Below are 15,686 nucleotides of genomic sequence, written 5' to 3'. Positions count from 1 at the left end.
CCACACATATTTTTTTTGCGAAACCACAAGAAGGAATGGCTGAGTAAAGGTCAGGTAGTGGTTTATAAATGCAAATATGTCAATTTGGGGTCTACAGTATTTTTGTGTTTTACATGACACATTTTATGTTTTACATGACACAATTTAAGATTTATTAGGTTATGATATTCATGTGACGATGTTAAAAATCAAATTATCGGGATATCTACATACATTGACAGGTAAAAGCCACACTTTCAGAACTTTTAAAACAGGTTGCTGTGTTATGCGCAGTAGCAAGGGGACGCACAACTCCATGAGGATGCACATCTCAGCATTATGACACAGCAGTACGTATTTGACCCAGTATCTAAAGTCGGTCACTTCACACTGTCTTCAAACGGTGTAAATTGGTCAAGTAAAATTAGATTTTTGAGCAATAATAGTCACCATTATTTGGTCACATTCATTGTGTATGCGCCTTCAGTGCAGGGCGAAACGAGGAGAATGTGACTTGAAATCTAAGCAAAGCCCGCAATAAAACATGAGGCCATCCTACTATTGGTATTACAGGCCGTTTGGTTGTGCAGGGAGTGAATTGGCCAACTGACACAGGTCTACTTTTCCCCCCAGGATATGTGATGTTGTTTTATTCGGCTTTCTTGAGGGGAACCAAAACATTTTTTGTGCACTGTAAAAAGTTAATAAATTGTAATTAGTTTTAAGAACTGTTTAATAACATTACAGATTTTACTATAAAACAACTCTGATTGTAGTGTGATTATGTAATGTCAAAATTAAAAGAGTGACCTTACAGAAACCAAATGAGGCAACAAGCAGTTTTTAGGTGAAACATACTGTAAAGGTCAACATAAAACAATGTAAACTTCTACCCTGTCCTCCAAAGGGTTAAAACCTAGTACAGTAAACTAACAAAACACAGTTATACTTCTTAATGGTATTTAGAGGTCGTTTAAGCGATAACCACTGATTGTGTTACACTTCACGAGTGACCTCATTCAAGAGGAGTTATTTTAGGAAGGATTTGTTGGGGGTATGACAGAATAAATACAAACTTGATGAACAATACAAAATCTAAAAATAGTAATTAATTACTTGGGGGTTGTGTTATGTGACCATTCTAGAGATACCTGAATGCAGATCAGACCGGCTGCTGTCCCGTCCTGAAAGTGTTACATGGTCAATTGTTTTGTAACCGTTTCCCCCAGCAATTGCCCAATGAGAACATCGGATCGGCGTCACGTGATACAACTTTTACGTAACATCCCCCCCCCCCCCCCCCCCCCTCCGCGTTGCTCCACTAAGTGTTATGAGTGCTGGGTGGTGTCCGTCACTCGTGCTTCCCGGCCCGGACTAACATGAGGGGATGCTCCACACTCAAAGCTCCATTAACACCCCAGCCATGGAGACCGAGAGCGACATCATGTTGGAACTCGCCACGGAGGCTTTCCGGGCGAAAAACTTCGACCTGGCGGCGGATATTTACGAGTGCCAGCTAGCGGCTTTCGGGGTCGGAGAGAGCCGGCAGAAGTTGATGGTGAAGCGGGCTGACGCGCTCGCTTTCGGGGGGAAATTCGCCGACGCTCTCGAGGTGTACCGGCAAGCCGCAGAGATAGAGAGACTGCGACCCGCACACCTGCACAACCTTATCGAATACCTCACCTCAATGACCAAGCCGGAGGGCGGCGGCACGCCGGGCGAGGGCGCGAATGCCTGGGCAGCGACAGCAAGCAGCCCCGGTGTCGGAGCCACAGGTAGCGGGGACGAAGACTTCTCCTGCCGGATATGTCTGAGCTCACTGTTTGAGCCTGTGACTCTTCCGTGCGGACACAGTTTCTGTAAGAAGTGTCTGGAGAGGGACAAGAAGGAGATTGTGTGTAAAACGTGTAGGCACAGCTCCAAAGTAGCCGTCCACAGTTTCCGGGTCAACGTGGTCCTCTGCAACCTGCTGGCCAAGTGGTTCCCCGGGGCGCAGCAGGCCGGCCGGCTGCGGCGGGAGGGTAATTGCCTATACGCGGAGAAGAAGATGCAAGCAGCTCTAGAGAAATACAACCAAGCCATCCTCATAGGTAGGTGTTGTGCTTGTAATTTTACTTAATTATGGATGTTATATTGCACACCAATGAATGGGAGCGTCATTAGTGTGTATGTGTGTTTAGCGACTGGGTCTCCACATGTTGGATAACAAGCTTAATGTTGGCTGGGCCACTGGGCCAAACATTGCGTAAGTGTGTAACCGCCCCCTGGCTCCATCATTGTGTAATGTGAGAATGACTCAAATGTGGGTCAAGGGTATTATTGCAGGTCACCACTAGAAATACACACTCAGTGGTGCCAACTGCGACTTTCAGACGTGGCAATAGTTGGTGATATAACCTCAAGATTAAACCTCTGGACACACATGCAGCTATTTAGTGGCATATTTGTGGAAAAATGCAGTTTGGGCATAAACTTTGTGGCTCTAAAAAACAATTGCAACTTGCTTAAAGTACACAGAATCACAGGGTAAATCTGCATTATTCTCTTCTTGGCCAGTGTCAGGTTTGGAGATTCAGCTCCAGCCTGGCCTGGATCACTTAACAATAAGTTCTCTGCAATTCTGAAGGCTTTGAATTGATCGCAACTTGACTGCTCAGGTGGCCTGAGAAGATGTTTGTACTCTCATCCAGGCAGGCTTCATCATTTCGAAGACCAGATAAGACAGCTCTTTCGACCTGAACCGTCACGTTACGATCGATTCAATGCCCTGAGAATACCATGACCTGGGTAGATGAGAATATTCACATGAGTTCCCTACAATCAACATAATGGATTAGTTAGACTATGGAAATACTAAGATGGCATTTTTCTCCTGAGAAGAAAGTCTCAAATTAAGGATAGAGATGTGTGCACACTAAACAACAAGTGGCACCCAAAAACTGCTTTTTTTTCCCTCACACACACCATTGGTGCCAGTTTGAAAATCAATTAGATCATTGAACAAACAGCTAAGAACTAAGATATCATTTGTTGATGAAATATGTCGGTTATGTCACTGATATTGAACAATTTGGTCAAAACTTCAAATATCTCGAAAATAATGGGGTTGTCTTATATTTGGGTCAGTATGGCGCTTCAATCAAGTATGTTTCTGTGCTTGACCTTTTAATTTGCACGTGTAAAGCTTTCTTCAACACTTTGGTGACTACATAACATATCAGCATTATCCTGTGGGTTAGATGGATGTAGGATTTATGAGAAGTTGGGGCAATAGCCTCAGGGAGTCAATGCAGATTGAAATTTGCAAAGCTTTTTAGGAGTGTGTGTGAACGTGTATAACAGTACTTAGAATTGCACTTGCCTGCATGGTAAATTTACATCCACATACTGATCACCTTACAAGTGTTTGATTTGTCTTCTTTTTTTCAAATGTATTGTCTGGATGTTTGAAAACAACTGTTCAAAACATATTCTTTAAGCTAATCGTGCCATTTGCGTGAATTTTAATAGTTATGAAACCCAGAATGTGGGTGACCTTGATAGGGTTGCATAGTTTTGTAAGGCATGCGTTTTGAAATGCACTCTAGCCCCACAACCCTTTTTGAGATAGCTGTTCACGTAACACAGCAAGCCAATTCTTGCTGCGCAGGTTGTGAAAAAGACATTACACGTGAAACTGCAGTTTACAGTTCACATTCAAATGAAAATATTTGCAAATTTATAGAAAACTGTTTAAAATATTTGAGAAAATACATCAAATTATGAATTAGTTGCAGCTATTAAATTGAACATAATGAAATTCAGTACATAACAGTCAAATCAGGTTGCTCACTTAATTAGTCTATTCTTACCTACGTAACTGCCACCAATTACTGCTTGTATTATTTTAATTAAATTTTATATCATAGCTTTCTTTTTTTACTTTCCTCTTGCAGCACCCACTGACCACATACTTTTCAGTAACCGCTCCCAGATCCACTCCAGCCTGAAAAATTACAACATGGCTCTTAGGGACGCTGAAATGGCCTGCAGACTCACGCCTCTGTGGTCCAAGGTACGATCCAACGATATGTTTACTTATTTGATCATTAATGGATGAACTCTCACATATGACATCTTCATGCCATCAGGGTCATGTTCGCAGGGCTCAGGCTTTGATCTCACTGGGCAGAACTGAGGAAGCACTGAGAGAGTACCTGCTATGTCTGTCCATAGAGCCTTACTGTAAACTGGCCAGGAACGAAGCTAACAAGGTATGCCTGCTTGCTTTCATACACATTTGAAGCCTGAGTGCAACAGTACTATTATATTTGTAAAGAGCGTTTATACGCACTTCTGTACTGTTATACCATACAAGTGTGACAAGTAGTGTACATTATCATAAAATGAGTCATTGTTTTCCCAGCTCCTTAGTGACCTCCTGGCTCCAGTGACCAATCAGGTCCCTGAACACATCGCTGACTTCCCCAACTTTCTGCCCTCCAGAGGTCTCATCAAGAACAGCATCAGCACGCCATCCCAAGTAAGAGACGTCATCCAATCTGTCCTTCTGTGAAGCGTAATCAGTAGGGGTTCCCGATACAACGTTTTCACTACCAATATTGGAGCCTTGAGTATAGGCCAATAGCAACATTGATCCGATATGATATCAGCACAAATCATACATACTATCATTATTCTGTAGTGTGGACTGTTAGAAAAGGTTTGATCAAGAGAAATTAGTCAAAGAGAGAAAAATGGTAATAATATAAAATTGTAACCTATTTATTATTAACCGTCTGAAATTGATTTAGGCTGTCTTTATGTTGAAATGCAGAGTCGACACCTAGTGGCCTCAATGATTAATTGAATTAGGCTCATGAGGCAGTAAGTTGAATGATGCAGACACGTTTGTTACTGGATACTTTCGAATACGCTTTAGCTTTGGAGACTTTTGTATCTGTAAATAATTTTAAACTGCAATAATGTTAAACTAAGGACACTTATTATGTATGTCTAGATTATGTGCTATTGTGTGCTTAGTTGTTGTATGGCCTCTCGCTCCTAGGAGCCTATAACCTACCATATTTACCTTTTGTAAGACCAACTTTGTGTGCCTATTGGAGGACATTTAGATGTTAACCAGCTTTGCATAAGTATACACGCTGCAGGACTGCTTGTATCGGAGCGCTTATGTTGGAGATTTTAGATGTAAACCCATATAATCCCGTACTTTATTATGAGAAACTCCCCTAATATTCATATCACTTTTTTCTCTCAGATTGTTGGCCCCACCCCACTGTCACCTGTGTCCAATGTCGCCACCGCCGCTCCTGCAGCCGAGGGTTCAGATAGCAACGAGGTCAAAGTTCGAGGAAAGCCAGAGGACAGGAAGCTTTATCAATGTCTCCTCCTCAAACGGAAGCGAAGCAGCGTAAATGAGGAGGAGGAAGGAGAGGGGAGGAGAGGAGATAAAAAAAGACAGAAGTGTGGTGAGCATAACTAATATAGATTTACACTACGAAGAAAGTGCCAGACTAAGAATCCTCTAATCTTTTAGAGCCAACACAGGTGAAAGACCTTTTGGATCCCACAGATCTGGAATGTTCTCTTTGCATGAGGTGAGGTGTCCTACTTATCCTAGAAACTCGCAACAATGAACTAATTAATTGCTAAAGTGGAAGCTCATGCCTTCTTTTGTATTTTTATTTTATTTTTTTACAGATTGCTCTATGAGCCAGTGACAACGCCATGCGGCCACACCTTCTGTCTTCAATGTCTCAAGAGATGTTTGGACCACAACCCAAAGTGTCCACTCTGTAAAGAAGAGCTATCTGAGGTACGAAATACACAACATGTCCACTAACGCATTGAGCAAATAAAAATTTTCTAACAAACTTTTTCCAGATGATTTGTTTTAATAATTTTATCAATCTAATATACTTTTCTTTCATTACATTTATATTAGTGCTGTCAAACAAGTAGTTTTTCAAAATCAGATTAACCCCACATTTGAATTTTGATTAATTGCGATTAATCACAGCAGATTACTCGCTTACTTAATTTGAATTAACTAAAAAAGACCACAATGCGATTTTATTGTCAGCATTTCAAAGAGGAACATTTTTAAAATGTTTAACTTGAATGCACGTCATTTATTTGCTCAAAACTTGGTAACTCTAATTCATCAAGATAGTACAAAATGTATGTGATATATCCACATTACATATATATGTTTCTGTGATTATAATAGTGACTGGTAGAAATAAAAGAGATTGCTAGTTTTATTGAAGCGTGTGGCATCAGTGTGAAGTTATGATGCAAGGTAAATAAATGAAAGTTTTAGTATGGTCACCTGACAGGTAAATTTAATATTTGTGGAATCCATGACAAGGCCCAAGGCTTGTCAAGTTGTGTTTTTTGAAGGCAAAAAAGCCTTTTGTGCACTCCTGCTATCATGCAATAAATGTTAAGCCTTAAAAATTAACTTTCCTGTTATCTTACATATTTTGTTGATTCGAGTTACTATTATGTCTGCTACCCAAACTAAGCATCATTATGTCTCCGCCCTTCAATAGTACCTGGTTCAAAGACAGTACTGCAAGACTGCACTAATGGAGAACCTGATCGCAAAGTATCTTCCATCTGAGCTTGTGGAAAGACAGAAAATCCATCAGGAGGAGATGGCTGAGCTTTCCAAGTAAGTTTCACAACCAATGAACTTTCCTCTTTATTCACATGATACTTTTTATCTTATCCTTACACTGTGACTCATATTTGCCGCTGACATAACTCATGCTGCCGTTTGACCCACTGACCCACAGTCGCGCCACTGACACACTGAACTCTTAGAACGTGTCACGTAAGGCATCAAGTGTCACACGCCAGAAGGCTTGAGCAAACATCTCTCTTTAATAAATAACTATAAACAGTGGAACAAAACTCCCCTGCTAGTTGTACATTGACTCCTTCTCGGATTGTGGGTCAATATTTGCAACAAAAGTGAGTTTTGTCACGATTGGATTAGATTTAGCGCCAGAACCCTCCTCATCTCTTCCATTGCCTTAGCTAACTTGCGAAGAAGAAATATAAAAAGCTAAATGCATAGAGTCATAATCCCCTTACCACCTAAATATGTTAAATTATGTTACCATTAGTGGTTAAACAGAACATATATATTTTTAAAGTGTCTATATTTTTCACAATTACTAATTATTTTCAATTAAATATTGCTTGTCGGTCTGAGGAATTTGTCTGGGTTTCTTATCACTCCTTGTTGTCTTCTAAACAAGTACATGCAGGGGGCGCGTGCAAACACATAAAAATAGTCCCAAGAGAAGCAACTAACAATTTGCATTTATGTTGTTTTCACAATAGGCTATACATTCAATGATAGCTAACTTTAATAGCTAAAGTTTGCTATATATCGCTATCATTAGCTGACCAAGCTAATGCGCGTGTTTGTGTGTTATGCGAAAAGCCGAAAGAAGCTCACAACACTCTGGAAAGGTAGTGTCTGCACGCAACATGGGCACCTCACTTAGCAGGCTGCTACAGTGCTCACATATCTAGTCTACAAGTATATATCTTTATCTTTGCTGTGTGTGATCACATCCAAAAACCGGAAATGACGCAATACATTACCGTATACTTCAACACCCAAAGGAAGAGCTTTTCTAAACATAGTATTATATTTTAATGAAATAATTCATTTGTAATGTATACATCTAATAATTATATACAGTATAATGATTAAAAATGCAAAAATTAATAGATTTATGATCGAAACGTAGCCCCTGAATCGTAATCAATTCATGAAGTGCCCAAAGATTCCCATCCCTTCTATCACTCAATGACTTGTACTATTTACACAACTGTAAAACATGCACATGCTGTTCAGTGCAAAATAAGCCTCTGAATAAAATAATGGCAGTATTAACCTGGATTACACAGTAGCAGCTAACAAAATGTATTTATTGTTTTTAAATATTTGATGCATGTATGAAAAACTTTGTCATTGTCCTCGAAACATACAACCAAATTAGCCCAGAAGCTTTGACAGATGCATTTATAAAATATCACATGAAAACACAAATATGCCTAAACATACAAGAATCCTTTATGATCACTCATTCTGACTTATGACTCTGGACAAAGTCACAAGTAAATATGCAAGCAAAAGCGTGTGTTGGTTATGTCGACAACCACTTATGTCGAAATCAGTCACCCAGTCTAAGAGGTGTGTAGTTACATAACTGTAACATAACTGTATTGTTGTATAATTGCCTATTTTTAACCAGTGTTTTATCTGTTGTTAATACTGAGTCAAATGAAAGCATGTGTTGATGTACTGGTCTTACTTCCTTTCACATATCAATATTTCATTTATTGTAAAATAGACAAGTATGGAGTGTAAGATTCCATTCCTTCTTGACAGGAATGCAAATGAGTCAATTAGACTAAGATGTTTTTGTCTCTCTTCAGCCTAAACAAGAACGTGCCTATATTTGTGTGCACCATGGCCTTCCCCACTGTTCCTTGTCCGCTGCATATCTTCGAGCCCTGCTACCGACTGATGATTCGCCGATGCATGGAGACGGGAACCAACTGCTTCGGCATGTGCCTGGGAGACGACCTAAAAGGGTCAGTGCAGTGCAGAGCGACACAAGTGGCTTTCGACCCACATATCCCACCGGTGTGATATTCATTCCTGCCTCCTTCTTGTTACAAGGTTTGCAGATTACGGGTGCCTGTTGGAGATCCGTGACTCGAAGTTCTTCGCCGATGGCCGCTCAGTCGTGGACACTATCGGCAGGCGGAGGTTTAAAGTCATTCAGCACAGTGAGAGAGACGGCTACAACACGGCTGATATTGAATACTTGGAGGACGTAAAGGTAAAAGGGGGAAAGGAGATGCAGTTAGTTGATGTGAAAGGAAATGCAGTTAGTTGATGTGAGGATTAATCCATGTTGGTACGTGTACTGGTAGGTGGAAGGCCTGGCGAAGGGGGAGCTGCAGTCGCTGCATGACACCGTGTACGAGCAGGCTCTGGTGTGGGTCAACTCTTTGAAGGCGGAGCAGAAGGAACGTATTGAGGGCCATTTTGGACCCATACCAGAAAAAGACTCTGAACTTCAGGTATGATCACACACACAACCAATGAAGGGTTGTCTTGCAACACGTTAATGTTGACGCCCCTCGAACTGGATGACCGGCATCGTGTACATAGTTAGTACATTGTAATTGTTACTTGCATTCTGAGTTATAAGAACTTTTTCAATCATGTTTGAGAATTTACTGTAATAAAATCCCTACTCTAGTTGTATTATGATTATGGAATGTAAAAATTAAAATAGTAATCTTACAGTCACACAAAAAGCCATGTACCCGAGTGCAAGCGGTAGAAAATGGATGGGTGGACATACTATAAAGGTCAATACAAAAGAATGTTAAGTCTTACCCTTGACTCCAAAGGATTAAAACCTAGTACTACAGTAAACTAAAAAAATACAGTTATGTTTATTAATCGTGTTTAGATGTTGTTTAAGTCATAACCACTGATTATTTTACACTTCATGAGTGACCTCATTCAAGGAGAGTTATTTTTTGGAAGGTTTTTTGGATGTATAACAGAATAAATAGAACAATTAAAACTTGATTGCGTTCTGGAAAAATAAGTTACTGCATACCTCAATAAACTCAAACTCAACTCAACTCAACTCAACTCAACACCCAAACGAAGAGTTTTCCGATACATATTAGACATAAGCGGTTGTCGACATAACCTAAACTTAAAGTAGCAATTGCTTGCACATTTACTTATGATTTTGTCCAGAAACATAGTGAGACCAGGTATTTGTGACAAAGGATTTTCCATTTCCATTTAATAGTTATACTGTGCAAAACACACTTTTCTTACCTGTAAGGACCTGTTTTTGTGTATTTGGGATCTCCATAAATTCAGAAAATTTTAATCTAAACCATGGAGGTGTGGTTTAGATATTAACAAAACACTTTTGCCTCCTTCCAAACCTGACATATTTTGCCATAAGGTTTACTACCCGAAGAGCTGTGCGGGAGTCCGCCATTTTTTTCAGTTGTCGTCCAAAGTTGTAGTCCATCAATTATTTATATTTTTCTATCCTCTTGTTGTGGGGCAGACTGGCGCTGTTGCCATTTCTAATAAAAAGTAGTGTATAATTCTAACTTATATTTGTACCGCTAAAAACTACAACATGGCAGACTGACCCACAAAACGACGCATTTTAAAGAGACGGTCAGAAAGCGGCTTGAAGATGATCTGTAAAACAATATGTATGTAAAATATTTACCAAAGAACCACCATTACATGTTATGTACACCACAAGGAAGTGTTTTAAATGTCGAAAAAAATCCTAATATGACCCCTTATGGCTTTTGCTTAATAATGTGGATGATTGATTAATCATGACTTGAAGCAATTAAGTCTAAACAGTTCACTACTTGGTAAAAGCATGGCAGTATTAACCTGGAGTCTACCACAGCACATTTTTTTTACATTGTTAGCCATGGGACGAAAGCTGTATTGTCATTGTAGTGAATACATATAAACAAATTAGCACAGCAGTATAACATAGCATATGAAAACACAAAAAAATATGCACAAAAGGTAAAAATAAAAAACATTTATGATCACTCATTATCTTATGTTTCGGGACAAAATCACAAGTAATTGTGCAGGCAATGGCTACCTTCTGGTTATATCGACCTCATTAAGCCAGTCCGAGGGGGGTCGACATAAACCTGTTCCACTATAATGTTATGTTGAAAAGAAAATGGTAAGTTCTATAAATGAACAAATGCATGAATCGATGGTTAATTTTCTTTACTATACTTACTGTAGTTAGTAAATTATGAATGACATTTTCAAGAAACTTCCACAAAAAAGACTGTCGTGTTCTAAACCAAAGACCTGACACTTGAAAGCGTCCACATGTCCACAATGCTCCTCTTCTTGCCCCCCACAGGCCAGTCCCAACGGTCCGTCATGGTGTTGGTGGTTACTTGCTGTTCTTCCATTAGAAGGCCGAGCCCAGCTACCCTTCCTGGCCATCACATCTCTGAAGGACCGCTTGAGCGGCATCCGCAAGGTTCTGCTTTTCATGGCCCAGAGCATACATCGGGGCCTCCCAGTGGGCCAGCGGTCACAATAGACCCCACCCAACCCCAGCCCCACAGTCACCATTCAGCCGATGTGTTGGCACCTTCTCGTTGTAGCGCCATGCGCAAACACGCATTCATCCATTCATCATTCATCCATCCTCTTATCATGATGCTAATGTGCCTCCATGGACAAGGTTGTACATTGTTGTTGAGGCTCCTCCAATTTGTTCTTCCTCATGCATCAGATTAAACACGAAATAGATTGGAGGTGAGCTTTAAAGCAAGTACACCCCCCCTCCCGCGCCCCACTCACACACAACACACACTTTGTGTATTCACGTGAGACCAAACTTTGACTTTTTGCACCCACAGCAGTTAAGTGACAGAAGTGACGTCATATTAATTAGCAACTATCTTCCTCCAATTGTCACGTTTGTCTCTTTTCCTGTTTTGATGTTTGGCGTTTTGCTTTTTTTTTTCTCCATTATTTATTTTGTGTCCTTATTTATGCATGCAGTGGCATTGTTTACATTTGTTTTGTCATTTTCTCGAGGGTGATTTTTTTTGTGCTCGCCACCTAGAAACATTAGCCGTCATGCAGGGAAAGTTGAGCACGAATTCACTTTTGGATTTTCACAAAGCAGAATTTATTCAGCGTTCATTTCGTACTTCCACACAAAGTAGGCAAAGGCCTTAAAACAAAATCATAGCGCATGTCTTCTTAAGAAATCACTTCCATCTAACTGCAAATGTGAAAACATATTTTTATGAAAATGTTTGTAATTCCAATATAATAGCCGAAAAATGTATGTAAAATTCCCACCAATATATTTTGGAGAAAAGTGTGATGCCTTGTGGACGTCAGTAGCAAAAATCTGATTGGCTCTTCTTCTTTGTGGAAGACCTCTCATCCTAAAGGCTTCTTCACTTGGTGAGGAATAAGACAATCTTTGTGGGACACAAAAGTCATACTAGGGTTGCCGTTGTCGTTTGTACCCAAGGAGGAAGTTGGCACCATTTTGCAATTTTGTGACATCGTTTCCTCCAAAGATTGTCTCATTCCACAAGCTTCTTATCACCAGACATAAAGTAAGGAAAGGCCACACTTAGGTAAGAGTCCATTCAAGTTTTTGAGGACTACCATCACACGAACTGACTGACAATCTCCACAGACATCTTGTAAATGTCCGGGACTGTTAGCACTTTGTCCAAAAATAGTAGCCTAGTAGCTTTGGCTTAACATTTTTTTAACTTAAGTAAGAATTGTTTTATAATGTTTATGATTATTTGTTTTTTACTTCATATGCAATAGTACTGCGATGTCAGATTTAACCACCATATATGTTGTAGTGTGATTTACTTACATTAGCGCAGGGCTATCCAAAGTGAATCCCAGTAGCCATTTTTGGCCCGCAGCTGGTTCCTTGTTGGCCCTTGGCTTATTGTAAGAATGAAATGAATTAATTATTAAATAGATATACAGTGGTACCTTGGAATACGAGTTTAATTGGTTTTGTGGCGCAGCTCGAAAAGCTTGTATTACGAAACAGTGTCGTCCAATAAAATGTATTGAAATCTTATTTCAGCGATGCTTGGCTCCCCCAAAACACTACAATTTTAACATTTTGCGTGCCTATTTAGGAGAATACCAAACTTGTATCAGAAATATTGTATACTCCTTCTCCGTCAAACACACCATCAGCAGCTTCTCCAAAATCTAAATGTCTGTCGTTTAGATATTTTAACTGTCCTTTACGCACACTTTCTTTCTTCCAATGGTTTTAGAAAAAAAGTTATGTCCATCTCTGGCTATAAGCCAGTCCTTCTCAAATAGTGGGGCGGGGGCGCCTGTGAACTCGGAGAACCGTACCAGAATGTGATGAAGCTTATGTAGCACTTGGCTTCACTGTAACTACGGTGGGAGACGAAGAAAGATTGGTGTCTTGTTTCCTTTAATGTTAATAACCTTATAATGTTATGCGTAGGTATTGTTATATGAATTTTATAGACAAATTATACTATTAATAGTCACGGTGGAAAGTGTGAGGGTTGGGGGGGGCTATAAGCTAATGGTCGGATCTTCCAGTAACTCAGATGTTTGCTTGTAACTTAAAGTATAAGGATCAGCCAAGAGATATCTTGTATCCCAAGGTACCATTACATTTTATATTGTGTTAGCAGGTATTACACTGATTTGCTTTCTCTGCTATAAGACAAAGCTACAATGTTTTGTTAGCATACGTTGACCTAAATTGGATTCATATTTTTCTTCCGGGGACATTTTCTTCTGAAGCATCGTTACATGTTAGGAACAAAAAGGGAAATACAATTACGCCCGCCGTGCAGAACTCGGAAGGGACAATTCACTCAAAGCATCATAATTACAACAGTAGTTCAGTATTTATACAATGTAGCTTTTGCTTTTACCGGTGAAGTTTGACATGGAGTTTTTTAAACGAAGGCTCTTCTAACGACAGAAGTTCTAGTGCCTTATGTTGGACTTCTTCCTGTTAATAAATAGAAAGTGGAACATGAACGAATGTGGGATGCAGCATCCTGGAGTCAGTTATAGCAAATAACTCCATTATTTTGCAGTCATCGCGATAACAGTCCAAAAATAGCATTAGTTTTAATGTAGATGTCTAAAAAGTAAAACATCTTTTTTACAGTACAGTTGAATAAGATGGGAAATTGCAGGTGGATAGTGACCAAGTCGACAGTTGATGATTGATTACCTCTGTTGTTTAATGTTAAATTAAGCTAAGTGCTGTGCGTGCGTGCGTGCGTGCGTGCGTGTGTGTGTGTGTGTGTGTGTGTGTGTTAGTAGCTTCATGTTTGAGCATCGCTTTTTCATCAGACTCAAATATAAGCGCATTTATATATCAAACAATTCTTCCAATAAACTGACTGGACGTAAAGTTCAAAGAAGCTTATTGCACAAACTTAACGTTGGACTTTTTGCTGACGTTTTTTTTTTTTTCATGAATTTAAATGTTTGTCTCAGACTGAATCCTCAGAGGTCAGAAATGTCATTTTGTAGCAATGAAAGTCATCAGAAATGTACTTGTACTGTCCAACTGGCAATACGACAATAAATATGTCTATTTCTAATTATCTGGTTTATTCTATGAATTTTTTGCACAGGTGATGCAACAAGAGAAAAGATCAAGAGTTGGCATGTTGTAAGAATGCAATTAAACAAGAAAAATAAAACTGCACAAATTGGAAAAAAGGGCAAAACGGTATAATGTTGGGAGAGAAGTTTGAAATGTTCATACTAATACAACGAATAGGACAATGTGACAGCTTGGACATGCAGATGAGGTTTTCTTGAACTCATTAACCAACTACTCATGTTCTGTTTCAACTCTTTAAATGGAAAAAAAATTGTCAAATAAAAGCTGAGTCATCATCAATGATATTCGCCATGATTTTGTCATTGTTGTCACTTTTATTGCACTTTTCTTTCAATTTCAATTTATTTGGGCTATTACCTTGAGATGCAGCGTCTCGTGTTCAAAGATTTTCCGTTTTTCCTTGAAGGGGAACTGAACTTTTCGTAACCATTTACAATCCTTATGTAAGACATGAACACATATGTGTTTTGTCTTTAATGCATGCTAATGTGTAATAAACGGCAAGTACTGGGGGGCTAACACTGCAGCTGATAGGAGTCATCTATGCCGCCCATAAAGCTCTCCATAAAAACATCCAAAAACCACCAACAATAAATACTCTATTTACATCTTGTGACTTGAATATATATATATATATATATTGACAAATGTGCTGTTTTAGATGGCAATATTAATAAATTAAGGACACTCATTACAATGTCTAGCTTGTGTGCTATTGTGTGCTAAGCTGTTGTGTAGCTGTTAGCTCCTACTAGCCTAAAGCCTACCATGTTTACCTTTTTTAAATGACATGACTAAAATACAAAAAAATACCTACTTTTGTGCCTATTGGAGGACATTTAGATGTTAAGTGGCTGACCAGCCTTGCACAAGTAAACACGCTTTTATTGGACAACTTACATGGAAGCCAATATAATCCGATACCTTGTTTTTTATACAAATATCGGACCGATATCAATATCGGATCAGGGGACCCCTAGTAAAAGCGTTAAAAACCACACTGAACTCCAAAGTTTTACATATACAGAAGGGCTGCAACTAACGATTAATTTGATAATCGATTAATCTGTCGATTATTACTTTGATTAATCGATTAATAATCGGATAAAAGAGACAGACTACATTTCTATCCTTTCCAGTATTTTATTGGGGAAAAAACCCCAGCATACTGGCACCATACTTATTTTGATTATTGTTTCTCGGCTGTTTGTACATGTTGCAGTTTATAAATAAAGGTTTATAAAAAAATAAAAAAAATAAAAAAATAAAAAATCATTTGGGATAATTTGTCTGGCTTTGTTCTGTGTTTTTCCGTGTCAAGGCTTTTCTTCTACGTTTTTTCTGGACTGCCAAACAAGTTAATCCTCACAACATCTTCCAAAAAGTCCCAAAAAACACAAACTTTGGTCCCCCTGCCAGGCAATAACGTTACACAGCTTGTATGGCAAA

The 15,686-nt window shown here is 39.2% G+C and overlaps 1 protein-coding gene across 1 annotated transcript; it reads left to right on the top strand.

Moving 5' to 3' along the window:
- Positions 1 to 1,319: 1,319 nt before the first annotated feature.
- On the top strand, positions 1,320 to 14,516 carry LOC133576099 (LON peptidase N-terminal domain and RING finger protein 3-like). The gene is made up of 12 exons (XM_061929080.1): positions 1,320 to 2,069; positions 3,915 to 4,033; positions 4,110 to 4,232; positions 4,385 to 4,501; positions 5,240 to 5,450; positions 5,519 to 5,579; positions 5,683 to 5,797; positions 6,537 to 6,658; positions 8,443 to 8,601; positions 8,690 to 8,852; positions 8,947 to 9,096; positions 10,965 to 14,516. Exons 1-12 carry the CDS (start codon positions 1,367 to 1,369, stop codon positions 11,148 to 11,150), a joined length of 2,229 nt encoding a protein of 742 aa, XP_061785064.1. The 5' UTR covers positions 1,320 to 1,366; the 3' UTR covers positions 11,151 to 14,516.
- The last annotated feature ends 1,170 nt before the right edge of the window (positions 14,517 to 15,686 follow it).

Source organism: Nerophis lumbriciformis, linkage group LG34, assembly GCF_033978685.3.
Source record: "Nerophis lumbriciformis linkage group LG34, RoL_Nlum_v2.1, whole genome shotgun sequence".
NCBI classification, from domain to species: domain Eukaryota; kingdom Metazoa; phylum Chordata; class Actinopteri; order Syngnathiformes; family Syngnathidae; genus Nerophis; species Nerophis lumbriciformis.
This window is presented reverse-complemented; position numbering and strand designations above follow the sequence as displayed.

Bases quoted from the DNA above. Each gene is read 5' to 3' on its own strand.
- LOC133576099 (XM_061929080.1), top strand. From the start codon at position 1,367: ATGCTCCACACTCAAAGCTCCATTAACACCCCAGCCATGGAGACCGAG. The intron at 5,580-5,682 runs GTGAGGTGTCCT...ATTTTTTTACAG, and splicing joins GAATGTTCTCTTTGCATGAG to ATTGCTCTATGAGCCAGTGA. The intron at 6,659-8,442 runs GTAAGTTTCACA...GTCTCTCTTCAG, and splicing joins GAGATGGCTGAGCTTTCCAA to CCTAAACAAGAACGTGCCTA.